The sequence below is a fragment of the Thermobia domestica genome, chromosome 8 (assembly GCF_964235325.1).
Source record: "Thermobia domestica chromosome 8, izTheDome1.hap1.1, whole genome shotgun sequence".
Lineage (NCBI taxonomy): Eukaryota > Metazoa > Arthropoda > Insecta > Zygentoma > Lepismatidae > Thermobia > Thermobia domestica.
In genome coordinates this window covers 290,330,713-290,350,380 of record NC_137461.1, presented here as the reverse complement: position 1 = coordinate 290,350,380, position 19,668 = coordinate 290,330,713, and the positions used below count along the sequence as shown (strand labels likewise).

General features: G+C 36.6%; 1 protein-coding gene across 1 annotated transcript in view; it reads left to right on the top strand.

Moving 5' to 3' along the window:
* Positions 1-19,668, top strand: part of PolA1 (DNA polymerase alpha catalytic subunit) — a 117,128-nt gene that overhangs the window by 26,445 nt on the left and 71,015 nt on the right. The window contains exons 8-11 of the mRNA XM_081769986.1: positions 2,453-2,606; positions 10,678-10,842; positions 13,539-13,730; positions 15,746-15,922. Coding sequence (XP_081626112.1) covers positions 2,453-2,606; positions 10,678-10,842; positions 13,539-13,730; positions 15,746-15,922 — 688 coding nt within the window. The remainder of the gene's footprint in view (positions 1-2,452; positions 2,607-10,677; positions 10,843-13,538; positions 13,731-15,745; positions 15,923-19,668) is intronic.

Sequence of the window (19,668 nt, the reverse complement as noted above, 5' to 3'; positions counted from 1 at the left end):
CACATGGTGTCTCAAGGTGTTTCAATAGTTTCTCCTCAAACCAATTCTCAAAGATATCTGCATTCATGCTACCATGGTAATCTGCTGGAGCATCAGACATTGTTTTGTGAGTTACTAGAAGCGCATCGTCAATAAAATCTGAACGTCCCCCGCAATGTAGAATAACAATTTTATCATCTTTATTCCCGGGACTCGTTATAGCACAATTATTTGAATCGTCTGACCAGTTCTTCATCCGACAGGAGTTACTAGCAAACCAAATTTCGTCGAAGTACACATCTGCATAACCCTGAGCACGAAGATTATTGATACTATACAGGTATCTACATATATCACCATGCAAACACATGTGGTGATTCACTACGAATACATTTTTTCGCCGAGGTTTTATATTTAAAATTAATACTTCGTATGTAGTGCGTTGGTATGGAAACTTGTATTCGGTGTCAGCTGTCTTAAGCCTCATTGCTTCAATTAGCGCTTCCGTTGTGGGAGATTTGCTTTCCTTATAAAATTCAAAAACGTCCAAACGGCGCAATAAATCACGAGTGAAATCGTCAATTTTGTCGAATTTAAGCTTTTGTTTTACAACTCTTTTTTGTTGATGTCGAATAGTTTTTCACATCAATTTTCCCACAAATTCTTTTTATAGTACTAATGCTAACACCAGTCGCCTGCGTTAATAACTTATTTAAGTTTTTCGAAGTTAAGACACCACCATTATCGATGACACTTCGAAAGAAGAAGAAAAAAAAATCACTAACATTATCGTTTGCTTACGCAACTTAGCTCCCCTTCCAACTACAACATTATCTTCTTTCGTCGGAGTTCTTGGTGAAGAAGGCCCAGGCTCCGGATTTTCGTCCAAATATTGCTCGTTACGAGTGTTATTGTTTAACCAAGGTCGGAAAAACATTGACATTGTAGCGAATTATAACCGAACACACTAACACAAACTGAAAAAAAATCTTGAGAAAAGAGGACATTTGGCAATCTCTTTTTCTGTTTCTCGCCTCTTGTTTTCTTAGATTTATGGCCAGTTGACAAGGGTCAGAGCCATGTGGGTGATCTGTGAATTCCTGGAACCAGGGTTCTCTTGATCTGAAACCATGTATAGTATGAGAGCGAAATGTAATTATCAAACAATGTACCTGTCTGTATTATTATTATTATTATTATTATTATTATTATTATTATTATTATTATTATTTTTTTTTTTTTTTTTTTTTGAAAGCTCATTTCAGGTTCTTATAGTAACGAAACATTCTTACTCCTACAATTTCTTCTTTAAATTTATATCTGAATATTCTTGCAAACGGTTATATATACATATATAGATAGATAGATAGATAGATAGATATAGATATATACATATAGATATATATATATAAAACGGTATGTATTTCTCTATTTCCTCAATTAATTTTTCATTGTCTTCATTGCTAATTAAAGACCTATTAGCTCCCTTTGCAAACTTTTTTTTTCACACGCTGCACATGAAATGAACTCTTGTACAAAAGAATTTGTAGAAAACATTTTTCTTTCTTTTAACTCCCTGCTTGCAGGCACGTAGGCAACTTTCTGTGGCTGTCGCCGCAGTGAGCCGACTCGCATAAGACTCAATGCATTTAGCCAGAGCAACAAGATAGTTGAGCGGCAAAAACAGCACTTTCGTTTGATGTTTCTTATTTCAAAATTGTCTTTCGGTATAGTTGAAATGCGGTATACACTTCACATTTAAACACGTAGTTATAATATGAAATATAATTTATAGCAATAGACATCTACAACTGATATTCCCTCTTCGACCATCGCTGTTTTCGTGGAGCCAATCCATTTGTGTTCACCGTGATTTATATGTATATTGTCGTATCTAAAACTATTCTATCAGACCTTGTTTACATATTGTCAAACGAAATACAACACACACTGAGCAAGGCTATATCATTAATATATATATATATATATATATATATATATATATAAACACGTAACAGTTAGCGTATTGACACTTACGTGTTCGTGTTTTTACATATTTGTCAAATAGCCTTGATCAGTGTTGTGTTTAGTGGGCTGTGTATACATTTAGCAATTGCTCAGCTCTACTTTTGTGTTTTAGTACTGAAAGATGTCTGATTTTGTCAGCGATAGTCGAACTATTTTGTACGTTATTACGTCCGTCATCGCTTTGGAACTGAGAAAATGGGTTGATTTTTTAATTTAAATTTTTTGATAATTCCTAATTTTCCCACGATTTTATATTTTTTGTGTTTATTTTGTCACCAGTTCACGATGCTACTAAGTTTTTCTTTTAATATATATGTATCAGATAGCGAAGGATTAAGACTAAATCAGGTAGCTTAAGTTACATTCGTTCTTTTTTAGGCTACAAAATGAAATGATTTTCTAATAATTATTCAGCAGTGTATAAGTAATTATTTTTATCTTGCAGTTCAACTAATGGTCATGTAATAACAGAAGATAAATTGTTGATGGGTTGGGAAACAATGCAAGGATCTGGAAATCAGAATATGAGTAGTTTAACTCCCGAGGTTCATCTCGATCCTTCTAAGCTGCCACTCGTTACAAATGAAGAAAATGAGCAAGTAAGTAGTAGTCATGTGTTATAAGAGTATCTGTACTTAACCATTTAAGTCTTCATTAAATAATGTACTATGTTTCAAATCTACGCGTGGTGCATTGGACCAAAGTGAAAGCCAACCTGTGGACTGCCGACTGCTTCTATTTACATTACGAAATTAAAAAGTATATATATATATGCACTCGGCGGGCTCAAATCAGAAAGGGTTTCATAAAAAAATTTAGGGTAAATTTAAAAATTACTTTTATGAATCATGCATCTGTTGAGGTTAAATCGGTCAAGGGTAAAACTGAAGGTCTCGCCTCGACTCAGTCAGTGTCTGAACCTCAATTTTCTTTCACCCTTATCCGGGCAACCGGGGCCTCCCAGGCCCAGTAGCTTCATTTTTCTAAAATTTCTCAATAACCATACATATTTCGAAGACATAAAATACTGAATTCTTCTATCTTTCGTCGAAGTTAAAATCATGAACATATCGAGTTGGTAAAGCTTTTATTTATTTATTTATTTATTTATTTATTTATTTATTTTAATTTGAAAATCTTTTCCTGACGTAACCGCGCAACCGGGGCCTAGGAGGCCCCGTATAACTTTAGTCAAATTCCTGTCAAATATTAGATCAAATTGTCACATAATTATATATTGAACACGTGACTATTGTAACCTTTAGTCGGAACAGTATGCGGCAACAGACATTGAATTTTGAGTGTTCTGCACTTAAAATATATACTGGGCCTGAAAGGCCCCGGTTGCCCGTTTACGTTACAAAAATGTCTGGACCGGATTTGCTATTCTGCTTGGCTTACAAAAGCGTGACACGAAGTTTCGCTACTTGACAAAAATATATACCGGTACATTCTAGACTAGTCTGAGCAGTAAGTGACAATAGGCATTGATTTTGTGTATTCTGCACTTAAAATATATACTGGGCCTTACAGGCCCCGGTTGCCCGTTTACGTTACAAAAATGTCTTGTCCGGATAAGGGTTAAGGTGAATCAACCTGAAGCAATAGGCCTTCCTCATTATTTCGGAAAATAGGGATGTTAAATTTAAAACTTCTGAATTCATCTTCTTTGCACCTTAACAAATTTCTGCTCTTAAGCTTTTTATTATTATTATTATTATTATTATTATTATTATTATTATTATTTAAAGACGGGGTAAATTCACGACGTGCTTATTGAAAGTTGCGTTATCATATGTATATGCTTATTGACTTGGGATGAGTTTACCCTTTATTGTTGACGGATTCAGCATCAAGTAATAGTTTATTTCCTAGTCTCAAAGGGAAAGTAAGCGAAGTTTCTTTAAAATCCGATAAATGTTACGAAAGTTATCGTGGAACAAACAGACGAACAACGCGTACACTCAGATGTTTGAATCGAGTGGTTGAACTTTGCTTACGCTCCTTTCAATTATTATTATTATTATTATTATTATTATTATTATTATTATTATTATTATTATTATTATTATTATTATTATTATTACTCAAACAAAGAAACCGGAGTAGAATTTGGAAGGCCAGTCAAACAGCAAGTAGAGCGCAATTGTTGATGTTTTCGCAAAATATAGGAGGCATGCTTATTGGTTCGAAGCCGGTCAAGTCTGATATCGCATTGAATTGTTACACGGGAATATCAGAAAGTTAAATTAACGAGTTTTACGTTGGAATATTAATTTTAAAATTATTTATTCGTGGGATTGATAAGTGTTTGTGTTTCTGGTAAGTTTTCTTTTTCTTCTACTTTCCGTTCTTTCACATGCCTGATAACTTAGCATGATGCATACAGTATTGTAGATTAAAAACCATTTAATGATTTTTTTTTCAATTTGTTTCAAGCTGCATTTGCACGTAATATACCGCAGGTGAGTAGTTTACGATATATCTTTCAAAATACGGAAGAAACAAAAATACCTTTAAACAATGAAATAATATAAAGGTAACCAAGAAAGTTCTGTCGCTTTTTGTGGAGATGTATGTTCAGTTGGTTCTCAAACCGTGAGTTAAATGCAAATGGAGATAAGGCGAAGGTCAGTTGTTGGTGTGGATATATCCAACATACTACCTGGTTCTGGAAGGTCAGTTTCACCGTAAACTTGCGCAAGGACAGAGTGAACATAGGACCTCCACAGAGCGTCATACGGGCGTGTACGGTGTACGAGTTCAAACTGGGGTCAAACGCCACTGCAACGGGGGCGGAAGATACGCCAGGCCTTTGGTGAGGGTGTCGTGACTACGCGGACAGTGCAGCGATGGTTTAACAAATTTAATGACGGTGACTAAACACTCGAAGACGCACAACGTGCCGGAAGACCAACACATGTACAAAATGAAGATCTTCAGGCAGCAATTGAGGCGAACAGTGATTAGACATATGAGGAACTGGGACTACAATTCAGTGTGAGTGGAGAAACCATTCGGCAGCACCTTCAACTTGGGAAGCACTACAAGTTGGGTCGATGGGTCCCACATGATTTGACTCCGGGCCAGAAGGCAGCGCGAGCAGACATCTGTGTTTCTTTGCTGTCTCGTCTGAGAAAGGAGCAATTTCTGGACAGCTTGTTGACATGAGATGAGAACTGGGTCCTGTACGAAGCTCCACGGCACCGTCAGCATTGGTTAGCATCCAATGAACCGGTTCTAAAACAGTCGAAACCAGTATTGCACCAGAGGAAGGTCCTCCTGTGTGTTTGGTGGACTGCTCGCGACATCGTGCATCGGGAAGTACTACTAGTTGTTCAGAGCATCAATGCAACTGTGTACTGTAAGCAGTTGAGCCGTGTTCAAGAAAAACTGAAAACTCTCCAGCGAGTACTTCTAAATGGCAAAGGGATCTTCCTGTTACAGGACAACGCTAAGCCCCACGTGGTTAGGATGACCCGGTACACCATTCTACACCTTGGATGGGAAACACTATTGTCACGCCATACTCCCGCACATTGTACCGTCCGATTATCACCTGTTCCATTGCTTCTACAATTACCTTAGAGGACGCCAGTTCAAATCCCTAGTAGAGGTGCAAAATGCACTTGATACCTTCTTCGCTTCACGGCCTACCAAATTCTACCGCGATGGAATCCGTGGCCTTCCAGAACGTTGGCAGAAGGTCGTCGATGCTGATGAATACTTAAAAAACTAGGTAGGTACGTCTGAGGTGACATATTGATGTTCGAAGGTGGTGGGTGAAAAAGCGACAACTTCCTTGGTTATCTTTATAAAACATTAATAAGATATTAAGCGTGTGATTTTATATATGGTGGTTAATGTAAGTTTCTTGAAAGAAAGTCTTAAAAGTAAACTTTAAAGGTAAGTAAATTAAACTTTTCGTGTTTTATTTATTTTAAATAAGGTTTCAGACGCACTAATTGCGTTAATCATTACTGCTATACATTTCGTCAGTGCGTTTAAAACATGAATTAAAATACATAAAACACGGATGAAACACCAAAAGTTTAATTTATTTTATTGAAGATATCATTATGAAAATTATGTAGAATAAATAAACGCCAAATTTTTACACCTTGCTCTTTTCTACACTGTTAATAAATCTATTAATCATCAGTCGTTGAATCTCCCGACTTCTTCACTGGCAGCATTCTCAAGACACAGATAAGAGACAATACTAGTTTAGTGAAAGTAGAGCGAATATAATTTATAAACACATGCATATCTTGAGGTTTGAAGTGAATTCTACACTGTAATTATATATTTCTTTAAATATTCTTAAAAAACTATGTAATGGTATACTCTCCAGGCCCTCGTACAGTCGCTATAGGGAATCAAAATTTCACTATGTGGCAACGTCGCAGATTAACTTGGAACCTTTAGCATTACTGTACGAATCCTTCAAGCAGTTATATCGATTGTTATGCTAATAAATGATGCTAATGTTTACGTATATTGACTTTAACTTCCATCTGGATAGGGGGCGCGGTGGCTGAGTGGTAGAGCGTTCACCTCTGGTCTGAAAAGTCGAAGTTTGCGAATTTTTTTCGAGCACTTCCGGTTCGAATTTTAAAATTCTGTTTTCGCGGTTGGTAAGACCTGGTTACCCGCTTTCCGAAAAATATTTTGTATTGCTTGTGTGTACAACCGTTTTGTCGCAAAAAATTCGAGAAATTGTAAAATTTTCAAAAATCGCCATTTTTGGGCGCCATTTTCTCGAAAACACCATCTTTTAAAATTCTGAAATTTTGTCAGATGGTTCAACTTTACATGAATAATAAACACACCAAATACCATTCTCGACCAATGCTTCATGAATTAACTGCAGCCTTTTAAAGTTAGCGAAGTTTCGTTCACTTTGATGTCACAGTTAGCAACACTGGGAACAATAAAAGTGCAATGATTTGATGTTTGTGGTTGACATTCATTAAATGTAGAATAAAAGGTTTTCTTGACTGTTTTTTTATTATTTTGATCAAGAAGGCTCTCTGAAATAGTAAAATGAGCCTCCCCTACTCCTCCGTTTTCTTAAACCGAAATAATCTGAGATGGAAATTACGATTACGAAACGCACAAATTTTAAGTTCACTTACTTAAAATGGTCTTCGGAAATAAAATTTCACTGATTATTATTATTATTATTATTATTATTATTATTATTTTACATGGACCAATCATTTGCTTGGTTGGTGTCGTCTTCGCTAATAGCATGTAACCGTGCAGGTGCTCCAATAGGTGTTGGCTCACACACAACTCGTCCAGGAGTGGATCTAGGGGGAAGAAACTTTTTTTTTTTTTATTTTATATATAAATAAAACCGATTTCAGAGTTTGGAGCTCTTAAAAGTACCTCTAAGAGAAGTATTACTCCCCCCCCCCATTCCAGAAGTCCGTCCTGGATCCGCCCCTGCGTAGCACATTGTCGATATCACAAATGCTGAAGGTCCATGTAGAATCATAAACAGCACTTCACGTAATTCATGATTTATTCATAATATTTCTGCTACGCACCACTGGTTATCATACATATATGTATGTAACAAAAGTTCCTTTTTGAAGATTTCTTAAATCTACACTTTGAATTGCAGAAGTTCGATTTTGAGGGAAGCATGAAGTTAGTTCATGGTGACCCGTTACTGCCATAAAAACTTTGCCATTTTCCGAAAGCCAAAGATGACTTCGTTGAATACCAGTTACCGGTCGCATACTTTCCCTTTTTTATTCCGGAAGTCGTCGAATTCAGTTCTAGGCGACAAAACGAGAGTAATACCCGGAGTTTGTACTTGCACTATACTCACGAATTCTTCTGCTGTTTTAGTGGGGGCGCGGTGGCTCAGTGGTAGAGCGTTCACGTCCGGTGCTTGGGGTCCCTCGTTCGATCCTAGCTCGCGCCGTATGGGCTTTGTGGTGGACAAACACCGTGCTCGTGGGTTTTCTCGGAGTTATCCCGTTTCCTCCCACTTTCTGCATTCCACCATTTCATTCATTTCTCATAATCATCGTCTTCTTTAGCCTAACCGGCATAACGTGGGACGTAAAACTTAAAGATTTCATTTCATTTTTTCTTCTGCGGTTTTAATACTGTGTATCTGTTTTTGCTTAAGGTTATGCCACGTTGCCACATTCTTTACACCTCCCCCCTCAATACCGTCGCAGAAACCCTTGCATGGCCGGTTTCACTGCAAAACTACTGCTTTATCAGACCTGTCTGCATCTCGAACATCTGAAAGCGATTTTTAAAGTGGGATGCAGCACCATCAGAAATCACTGACACGGTTTGGGAAATTATAGACACTAATTTTCACGTATTCAAACCTTTTTCTATAAAATATATTTTCGCTTTTCTTCGAATATTTTTAGAATCTTGTCTATGGTTATGAGTACATGAGCCGAATCGTGTGTTTTATCGTCGTTTATTACAACAAAACTGTCATATGTTTCATATTCCGGTGATAACTCTGAATTTCACTTTGCAGAATAACAGCCCAGTTTTCAGCGAAGTCCACATGAAGTATAATAGAATTTGTATCTTGAAATTTTATACGGTGCTTTTCGGTAGTAATTAATTCTCTTTGGATTTTCTTGATGTAGTCATGAATCACAATTCTTACAGTTATACCAGCAATGTACGATACGAAATTTCTTTGGAACGCATAAGAAAAGTTTCGATTTTTTAAACTTTTTGTCCTTTTTCGATCACTGTAATGACATCGCACTTAATTGAGACTTTGTCTGGAGCATTCCAAATCATCACTGAGGTAATAGTTCAGGCTTTTTGTAGATCATCAGAATTTATTGGATGGCCATTTCAAGTAAACTTAAAATTTGTGTGTTTCGTAATCGTAATTTCTACCTCAGGTTATTTCGGTTTAAGAAAACGGAGGAGTAGAGGGAGGCTCATTTTACTATTTCAGAGCGCCTTCTTGATCAAAATAATAATAATAATAATAAAAACAGCCAAGAAAACCTTTTATTCTTTATTTAATGAATGTCAACCACAAACATCAAATCATTGCACTTTTATTGTTCCCAGTGTTGCTAACTGTGACATCAAAGTGAACGAAACTTCGCTAACTTTAAAAGGCTGCAGTTAATTCATGAAGCATTGGTCGAGAATGGTATTTGGTGTGTTTATTATTCATGCAAAGTTGAACCATCTGACAAAATTTCAAAATTTTAAAAGGTGGTGTTTTCGAGAAAATGGCGCCCAAAAATGGCGATTTTTGAAAATTTTACAATTTCTCGAATTTTTTTGCGACAAAACGGTTGTACACACAAGCGATACAAAATATTTTTCGGAAAGCGGGTAACCAGGTCTTACCAACCGCGAAAACAGAATTTTAAAATTCGAACCGGAAGTGCTCGAAAAAAATTCGCAAACTTCGACTTTTCAGATAAATTGACGTTTATTTGTTAATTTATGTACAAAAAGATACGCATGCGCAAACCAAACTATAATAAAATATAGTTTATTTATATCCCTATGTACATACCACAACAAGAATTATAACTCTACCTGTCTCCATAGCCGAATGGTGAGGCTCCGAAGTTGACAGTTTTCCATGTCTTCTACAATTCATAAATTGTACTCCCTGTCTTTGATGACCTATTACTTGGCGGGAAAATTTTTTTCGACAAAACAAAAAAATATGGGTGTCTTAAAAACATGTCTAGTTGCTATAAAAAAAAGTTTCAATAACTGAGATTGCTCTGCCTGAATTGAAATGGAAGGCACCCAATATAAAATTAAAATAACACAGGCAGTAGTAATGAATTCCTCATCTCACAATATCCCAACACAAATAATAATAATAATAATAATAATAATAATAATAATAATAATAATAATAATAATAATAATAATAATAATAAAAAGAAGAAACATGACGTAATAAAAAGGTTTTTTTCTTTCTGAAACTAGGTAATAACATTGAAAGGAAATAAAGCATATTTATTAAAACAAAATCCCCGAAATTAAATTTGTTCTCGGGTGATTTGGAGAACAGTTGGAACATAATTAAAGTTTTATGGAAAATCTGGTTCACATATTAAACATATGATATTGGCAAGCATGCAAAAGAAATGTGTGGAGAACATAATGTGGCATCTTACTCAGCTCTACCTATAGAATAATTTTATATTGGCCAGTTAATATAGTATTCCATTTTTTTAAAACTATATTTTAAACGTTCGGGGCTGCGGTGGCTCAGTGGTAGAGCGTTCATTTCTGGTGCATGGGGTCCTCGGTTCGATCCCAGCTCGCGCCAAGTGAACTTTTTGGTGGACAAACATCGTGTGCATGGGTTTTCTCGGGTTTCCCCAGTTTCCTCCCACTTCATTCCGCCATTTCATTCATTTTTCATCACAGTCTCCCTTAGCCTCGGTATGTAACGTTGGACTTTAAACTTCAAGATTTCATTTCATTTTCATTTTATATTTTACATGGTAAATAGACCTTGATTTGTTTCGGAACGTGAAATTTGAGTTTCTACGTGAGTGGTAAAATTTGATATTTTACGATTCTTAGTGAAGAACCATTGCGTTTTATTCCATAATGAATTTTTACTTAATCGAGATAATAAACTATTGAATTGGTGTATGTGACTTGATGTGTGTTTGTTTCCAGGTGCTAAGGTTTTTTTGGTGGGATGCGTATGAAGATAGTTTCAAGCAGCCAGGCACTGTCTTTCTCTTCGGCAAAATTTGGATTGAATCAGCGAATACTTTCGTTAGCTGTTGTGTTACAGTAAAAAATATAGAACGAAGGATCTATATTTTACCACGAGAAACGGTAAGTTCTATATTATCCTTAATCTAAAAATTTTCTTACAAGAATATTCTAATTGATCTATACTCTTTCCAGCCTTAGAAAAAAGTAGATGTAAACACACTCACCTGATTACCAGTGGGTCGATGACCAGTGATTGGTTGTTGGACTCACTGCACTAGTATCCTACCGCAATATAATCCCTACTAAAATAATAATTTCAAATAAAGATATCTGAATCTATCATGCATTTTGTGATAATAAACGCGATATATATATATATAATATTTAACAACAGATGTAGCTTTATTTCAGCCTCACCCGTATCTGGACATATAGTATTTACTGCGCATGCGTATGTGTTCGCGCGCCTACCCCACTCATTTAAAATTATTGCAGAATGCAGAGTTTCGTGGCGACGATATGTGACAATAATCCATGTTTCGTCTCGTGTTATAAAACACAAAAGAGGACACAGGAACAGCGGTAAGCTTGTTTATATAAGGACTTAAGAAAATACATATTTCCAATATAGTGTCAGTGCGTTAATTATTTACCAACCAACTATAACCTTAACATTGTTGAAATTATGCGACGACAGTAAGCTAGCAGACGATCTTGCTGTTGACGTCTTTCGCTGCCGAAGCACGTGTGAGCCGCGGAGTAATACATTTCGCTTTGTTTATGTCTACTTTGTCGTAAGGCTGGAAAGAGTTTAGTCAGTGGTTTTCAACCTTTTCTAATTGACAGCACACTTTACTTGGACACTCAGGGTATCGCGACATACTTATTTTATATTTTTATTATAAATAATAATATCTATTATAATAGTGAAATCTATTAGTTCTTATAATGACTCTATATAGCACTGCGTCTCATATAGCCTCGCTGCTGAAACGGACGCTAAACTGAAATCAACAACGCATTTCTCATTCTTCCACGGCGCATCGAAAGAAAAGGTTGTTGCTGCATAATTGTGTTGATATATTCTAACCTTTTTTACACAAGAAGTATTAGCTATATAAGTCATGTATTATCTAATAAGACGTCACTTTCCAGAATTTTGGAAATACTCTTCGCCCTCTGTTTTCTTAATGTAGGGGGTAGGGGAAGAAGTACTCTTTGTTTTTGTACGAATCTTTTTTTAACATAATTATTAAATTGTATATTTGTCAGGTATTGTTCTTCTATGCTAGAGTAACAATTATACCTATTTTTATCTACCTCATGATATGGATCTGTAAGCTTCCTTCAGTTGTTATAAGGGTATTTAGTGTATTGAGAATTTATGCTGTATATTTTCATTAGTTCAGTATTACTTTGGCGTCAATAAGAATGAAGCTGGGAAGGTTCTAGAACACAAGTCTTCCTTTATAAAACTAATGATATATATTTTACGTATCTTGTCTTCTTTCCTTTTCGTTCCTTATTCTTTTCTGTGTTCTGTTCTTCCAGTTTTTGGATATTTTTTTAACATTCAAATATATTATTACCGAAACTAAGAACACTGAACTTCAATGTTTGAACGGTTCACTACCATGTTTGTTTACTTAACCACACTAATCATATGTAGGTCTGTTGTTTTATTCATATAGTAATTATTAATTAATTATTTATAATTAATTATAATTTTAGATAAATGAAGTTTTTTATTTCTTTGATTCCTTGTGCATAAGTTATATTTTAGTTTGCTTTGTATTTTATTCTAAAATTTATTCAGTTTCATTTTCGTATTCGGAGTCTATGTTGAATTGTTCATTGTCGGAAGACGTAGTGTGAATCTGTCGAAGTATTTATATCTTGGAATATATTGCTTTACACCTTGTGTGTTGTGTGTACATTTTATAATTTTCTTTAGTGTTCTGTTTCTTGATTCTATTGTGTGTGTGTGTGTTTGGGTTTTATGAGTTTACAAAATGTTTTTGTGGCATACAATGTGGTGTTCTTTGAAATTCAGTTGTTCGCAATGGGTACATTGTTTCATTTCATTTCATTTCGGCCTCCCATTGGACGCCTTCTTCATAGGCACAAACGTTAAGCTCCAGATGCCTGCTTTCTAGTTCTGTAATAAATAAAATATGAATTATTGACGTAAATATGTCGTTTTACTTTAACCATTGTCGTTTAGGGTCACTGGAATTCTCCTATTTATGTAGATCTGATAGTGCGTTGTCTGATGTTATTGATGTTCATGGTTACTTTTGTTTATTAGGATAAGTTCGAAATTATTAATTAACCAAAATTTTACTTGCATTGAAAGATTTTTTCTAATTACATATATTCTAAAATAATATACGTTTGAGGTGTGTGTGTGTGGGGGGGGGGGACTCTGCCCTACTGTTACTTTATAATGTAGATCATTGGAAGAAATCGTTTTATGAAAGTGATATTTTTGTTAGTTAATAGTTTGAAATAGTTTACATTGTCGTAATTCACGTAACTTGGCCACTGGTTGCTGGACCTGGAGGGGGGGATCTGTATTCTAGAACCTTGCCATGAAGCTCAACCGTGAGAGCTCTTAAACTAATTGAATGGAAAAGTTAAGTTCATTAGCAACTATGTTACGTGTTATTTTGTTTCTGTTTTAAGATAATTTATATTCCTATGCGCTATAACATTGGATACTTTTTTTTTTTTTTTTTTTTTTGGCGTAACAGAGTATTATATCTTATATATTGTATAAAATTTTGTGTTCCTAATTACTCATTTTTAATTTATAGTTCGTCGATTTGAAAACGAATGCAGATACTGGGAAGCCTGTTACCATAATGGACGTGTACAACGAGTTTAATTCCAAAGTGGCCGAAAAGTATAAAATCTCTCAGTTTAAATCTCGTAGAGTCACAAAGAATTATGCGTTTGAGCTTACCGATGTACCTGTTACCTCAGAATATTTGGAAGTTAAATATTCGGTAAGTAAAGATAATTTTTAATTTTTTCCCGTCGTCATCCTTGAGTCAAATAGGAAGCGCGGCGTGTCAATGGTAGAACGTTCACCTGTGGTGCGTGGGTCCCTAATTCAATCCCAACCAGTGTTGTCAGATCCAAAGATTAAAAAGTAGCTAGGTTGTGCTCTAAAAGTAGCGGATTTGAACTATGTATATTTTGCAGCTATACACTATTAATAATTATATACGTCGATTTAATAGAAATACCTGAAGTATGAAATACGTCAGGTGTCTGGGCTGGTAACGATCAGTCAGCGACGGCAGGTTTAGACTGATTTGGCAGTGGTGTTACAGCGAACTCCATACTATATCAGAAGCAGTAGAACTGGAGTGTGCAATTAACTGGGTAGATAGCGAGTTAAAGCAGATCGCAAAATTTCCAGTCCCAGATCGCCATTGGGGATGCAATATTTTAGTTTGGTAGTAGGTGTTTTGGATTTTCTTTCTTTCAAATGGGAAGAAAAATTGGGGACAAATTTTCTAATCTGGCTATTGAATTTATACTTGAAATTTCGTGTCTTAAGTTCTAGTACAGAAGAGAGAAGTACTTCCCACAAAAGAGCCGGAAAAAACGGAGAAGTTAATACTCGCCACAAAAACACGAAATGCTAGATAGGTGGGTTCTAATACGGTAACTATCTGACAAGAATGAGATGAAATTCCTAGTTTAACGTCCCATGATTAAGCACCGAGGGTAAGAAGAAGGATGGTAATAATAATTATAATAAAAAGAAATGGTGGTATTATGTAAATCGCCAACCAAGTTCAGAAAGATAAAATGATTGCCACCTCGTCGCAAGTTTTCGATTAATCTCTGGCGTGGGAGATCTGGGTTCGATTCCTGGCGGGAGCTCATGTTCGTGTTCCACGTTAATCAGTAGGTCCCGTATCATATAGCCTCGCTGCTAAAAGGGACGTTAAACTCAAAATCAACTCAGCTCGATTAATTTATTTGTGTTTTATTCGTGCACGGTATATTATTTTCGATGAAGATATTCGAAAGATTGAAACAACAAGAAATTTCGAACGTGTGAACGGAGCTCGCACAACTAGCAGTACGCGTGTCGTAAACAGCAACAATTGAAACAATTGTAGTGTAAACACTGTATAGTCCATGATTTTCTTATGCTAAACCATTATTGTGGCAAATCAATAAATGTTCTGGATTTGTGTTGTTCACATATTCGTGCCATTTCATCCGGCGATTAACACTACTAATTGTGAGTTTGCTGTATATCCTACGGATGTCTAAAATTGTTAATATTGTTTGTCTTATTTTCTTTTTTGAATGTTATTTCGTATCCTTAATTGTTTCTTTAAGTTCATTTAACATTTTAAAAAGGCAAGAATTGTTATAAATTACCGTCTTCTAAATACTGCCGCCTTTAGTAAATAATTAAAAGCGAAAATTCATTTATTCAATCTTAATGCATTGTCCCTCAAGGAATTCTAACAAGTGCGAGATGTCTTACTCGTTTACATAATTTGTTTCTTGTTATTTTTCAAGTATCGTCAATTTATCATTTGAGAATCCAAAATATTAATTATGTTGAAGATATCTAATTTGTGTATCGAATTGGTTGGTGATTCACCTACATTTGCTCAGAAATTTAGAAATTTATGCATGTAACACAGTGTACCCTTCAACTAATTTACATTTTTCCATATATGCAATGACCAATTCCCATTATTTAACGATCTACAAATTGTAGATAAGTCGCTAATTATTACAAAATAACTAAGAGAAAAGGTGAGAATACACGAATCAACTCACATAATACGTTGACTGCTTCCAGATGTAAGGAGTTGATAATAGAAATGATTATACCTTCTTTTCATAAGTTATATTACTGTTCTATTTATTTATTAAATTACAAAAAATCGTAATCGTAAAGTTAATACTTTATCTGAAGTATGCACTCATTGCTCAGAAATTTTCCTGATTTGATTTATTTCTGTTTTTTGTTTATTCGTTTAAGGCTAGTAATCCGATTCTGCCAGCAGACTGCAAAGGAGAAACGTTTAGTCATGTGTTTGGCACAAATACCTCAAGTTTGGAGTTGTTTTTGTTGAGCAGGAAGATTAAAGGACCGTGTTGGTTGGATATCAAAGCCCCACAGCCCAGTACTCCTCCCGTTAGTTGGTGTAAAGCTGAGGTAGGTACATCGTTAGTAGAATATTGACTGAGTAGAATGCAGTTGGAGGAAAAATTATTGGTAAGTGATAGAGATACTGTAAAGCCTCTTTGGTACATCATGTCATTAATGTGGCCACATTAACTATGAGGAAAACGATAAGAGACATATACGACGAAACAAGCTATCACAAAAGCAATAGCTTCTTTTACCGCTAACTACACATAGGCGAAAATTCAAGTAACAACCATAAACTTACGAATAGGACAAAACTTCAGCATCATTTAACCTGAAAAACAACTTAAAACAATTTGCTAGCATTAGTATATATATATTTCGTACCATGCACAACCATGAGGCGAGAATATCCGGGTCAGAATAACGTCAATGATACACAAATTAAGCTTATATTTGATACCCACACCATACTTATATTGCTTCACCCATGATAGGTAAGATTTTAACTATAAATAATGTGGATGTTTACTTTTTATGAAAAGACAAGTGGATATTAATAACTTTAAATTTTAGATTAATTAATCGTTGCAGTTAGTGCATGGTCCTTTCAGATGACCTAGTTGGCGCCCAACGATGGCTACGTCACGCAGTTTACTCCTTGTTCTCGCTGCTCACGTGAGTCCCACCTACCATAGTGACGTAAGCGCAAGTACGACTGTGATGGGCTGCAGTTGATTGCCAAGGCCACTGTCTGCTTCGTCTGCTCGTTGCTGATATACATCCGTTGCGAGAACGTACAACGATTAGTTACACTATTTGTTTAAAGGTAACAGACTTTTAAAATAAAAAGGATCAAATTGTCTTGAGCCGGGTACACCAAAAATAATGCAGAAATAAGTTTATGATAAGAGGTCACTGCAGTTTGTCGCAGCGGTACGAAAATGGCCATAACTCGAGAAGGAAATGTTGGATTAAGGTCCGGTCAAATTCAGTGTGCATTATTTTTACCTGCATATTTCATTAATGTTGGAATGGATTGAAAGCAGCGGCGGCGCAAGGGTATCCCCCAAAGAAATATATGACATTTCGAACATCTGCAACAATCATGAGACGAGAAATTGGTAACTGTGTTCAGTACAGATGTTTTGGATAGTCATAATGCCACTAGCTTAATTATGAGCTGAACACAGTAGTATACTGTGAAAGAAAGAGGTACGTACATGATGGTGACTGTGTACATGGGAAAGATGGAGAGGGAGGGTGGGCAATCACAAAAGAAGGAATTCGAGTTGAGGAACTACTACTAGCACATGCGACAGTACAAAAATTACACGGTAGGAGTGTGAAAGAAAACCGTAGCAGGACGGCAGTAAATGTACCGTGCAGAGGTGGAGTGGGTCAACAATAACGTGACCCACCGTGCCATAAATCGACTGACCCAGTCTGACCCACGAATTTAATATTGTACGAGGGATCAGTTGTGGTGGGTCATGGGTCATTGTGGGTTGCATCATTTCTCTGGTTAGTGTTGATTCACCGTTGTGATTCATAAGAAGGGTAATAGAAGGACTTACGTTGTCGTGGGTCATCGAAATGATTCACAACCCACCGATCTACGCTCAAATATGTCTTACGTGACCCACTCCAACTCTGCACGCAGAGGAACACAAAGATTCTGGTTAGTTGAGTGTTGGTCTACTTGAAATTATATTAATGTATCACAGAAGTTACAGACGACGTTTATCGCGTGTATCGACAAAAGCAAGTGATGCAGTTATTTTCTTACATCTAATAGCTGTGAACACATTTTCTGTTTTTAAACAAGACAAACACAGGAAGAGTAAGTAGAGGGCCTTTAAACGACTTGCCAGTCGACAGCACGAATGTAAGCACGCCCTCTCTACTGCAGTTCGAAAGATTCTCGTGTCTATCGCAGCAGCTGTCAGTTGCCTGTGAGGTGTTTCGTCAAATGCGGTTGATAAAGCGTGTTTTGATTTGGTTAGTGTTGATAGACTGGTGTCATGTTTGTCCGGTTGTAGTTTGTGCGATTACCTTTTCAGTGCAATGGAGTTTGCCTTTGACGTGCTCGCAGATATGGTTTTTACGTATGGAATGGCGAATGGTAGCAGCCTTGAAACGGAAAGGTTATATCGTGCACGATTTCGCAAAGGAGACATCCCAAGCGTTCCATGTTCTCGCGCTTTTTCCAGCGTTTGCGAGAAACGGGGCAGATGCGACCACAATTTCACGACGCGGAGGACCAGAACTATCAGGACGCCTACCTTCGAAGAAAAAGTGCTTGCGCGTGTGGAAGAGCAACCTTCAACAAACACTCGGGCCATAGCACATGACGGGTGTGGCACACAGTACTGTGTGGAAGATGCTACATGAACAGGAATTGCATGTCTACCATCCACAAAGAATGCGAACATTTGAGTGCAGCTGATTTCGACTCTCGTGTCGTATTTTGTGAATGGCTTGTGTAGCGCTGTGTGGTCGATCCTCAGTTTCATGCCTCGGTATTGTTCACTGATGAAGCCTGTTTTACCAGAGACGGTGTGTTTAATGGTCGTAATAGTCACGCGTGGACCACTGAAAACCCTCACGCAACAATTGTACGGAGCCATCAAGAGAAATGTGCAGTGAACATGTGGGCAGCCATCGTTGGTGACTACTTACTAGGCCCCTATCTTCGTTTTTCACGCTTAACTGCACCAGTGTACGCGGTGTTTCTGTAGTATACGCTTCCAGAACTATTAGAAACTGTCTCGTTTGTTGTTCGACAGCAGATTTGGTTTCAGCATGACGGAGCGTCAGCGCACTTTGCTGCTGTTGCTCATGCTGCTTATCTCGATAAAACATTCCCAAATAGGTGGATTGGGCGAGAGGGTCCTGTTGCATGACCCGCTCGTTCGCCGGACCTCACCCCATCTGATTTCTTCTTGTGGGGCTACATGAAAACCCTTGTCTACGAAACTCCTGTAGAGAGCGAAGAGGACCTCCTGGCACACATCTCGCTACCAGTGATATCATCTGAACCACTCCTGCTATGGCTTTCTTTCACACTCCTACCGTGTAATTATTTATTGTACTGTCGCATGTGCTAGTAGTAGTTCCTCACCTCTGATTCCTCCTTTTGTGATTACACACCCTCCCTCTCCATCTTTCACACGTGCACAGTCACCATCATGTACGTACCTCTTTCTTTCACAGCATACTACTGTGTTCAGCTCATAATTAAGCTAGTGGCATCACGACTATCTGAAACATCTGTACTGAACACAGTTACCAATTTCTCGTTGCATGTTTGTTGCAGATGTTCAAAATGTCCTATATTTCTTTGGGGGCTACCCTTGCGCCGCCCCTGCAGAAATTGTACGTACGTTCATTAGAAGAGATTTCCGTGTCATGTCTGGCGGTTTGGTGCGTGAAGGCATCTTCTCTGCAATAAACAAGAAAAATTGATTTGTGATTTAAGTATACTGCTTAGAAAGATCAACTAGGTTTCTATTCTGTTCAATATACTTCCATTGAATCTTATAAGCTTACGTAGTTGATCCTGTGATTTTTTTTCTTTTTCGAAAACTTCTGAATACGATTTCTTATGCTTTAATAGAATGAAAGCAAGACTACACACTATTACAATGATCGAGAATTTAAGAAGGAAGGTCTGCCTAATAAAGTCTAACAATTTAGATATGTTCTTGCACGCATGATTGATATGTTCATTGAAGCAAAAGCCCGATGAGGAGTACACACATAAATCAGAGAAATTAATCGAAATTCAACTAAACTGGAAACTTTTATCA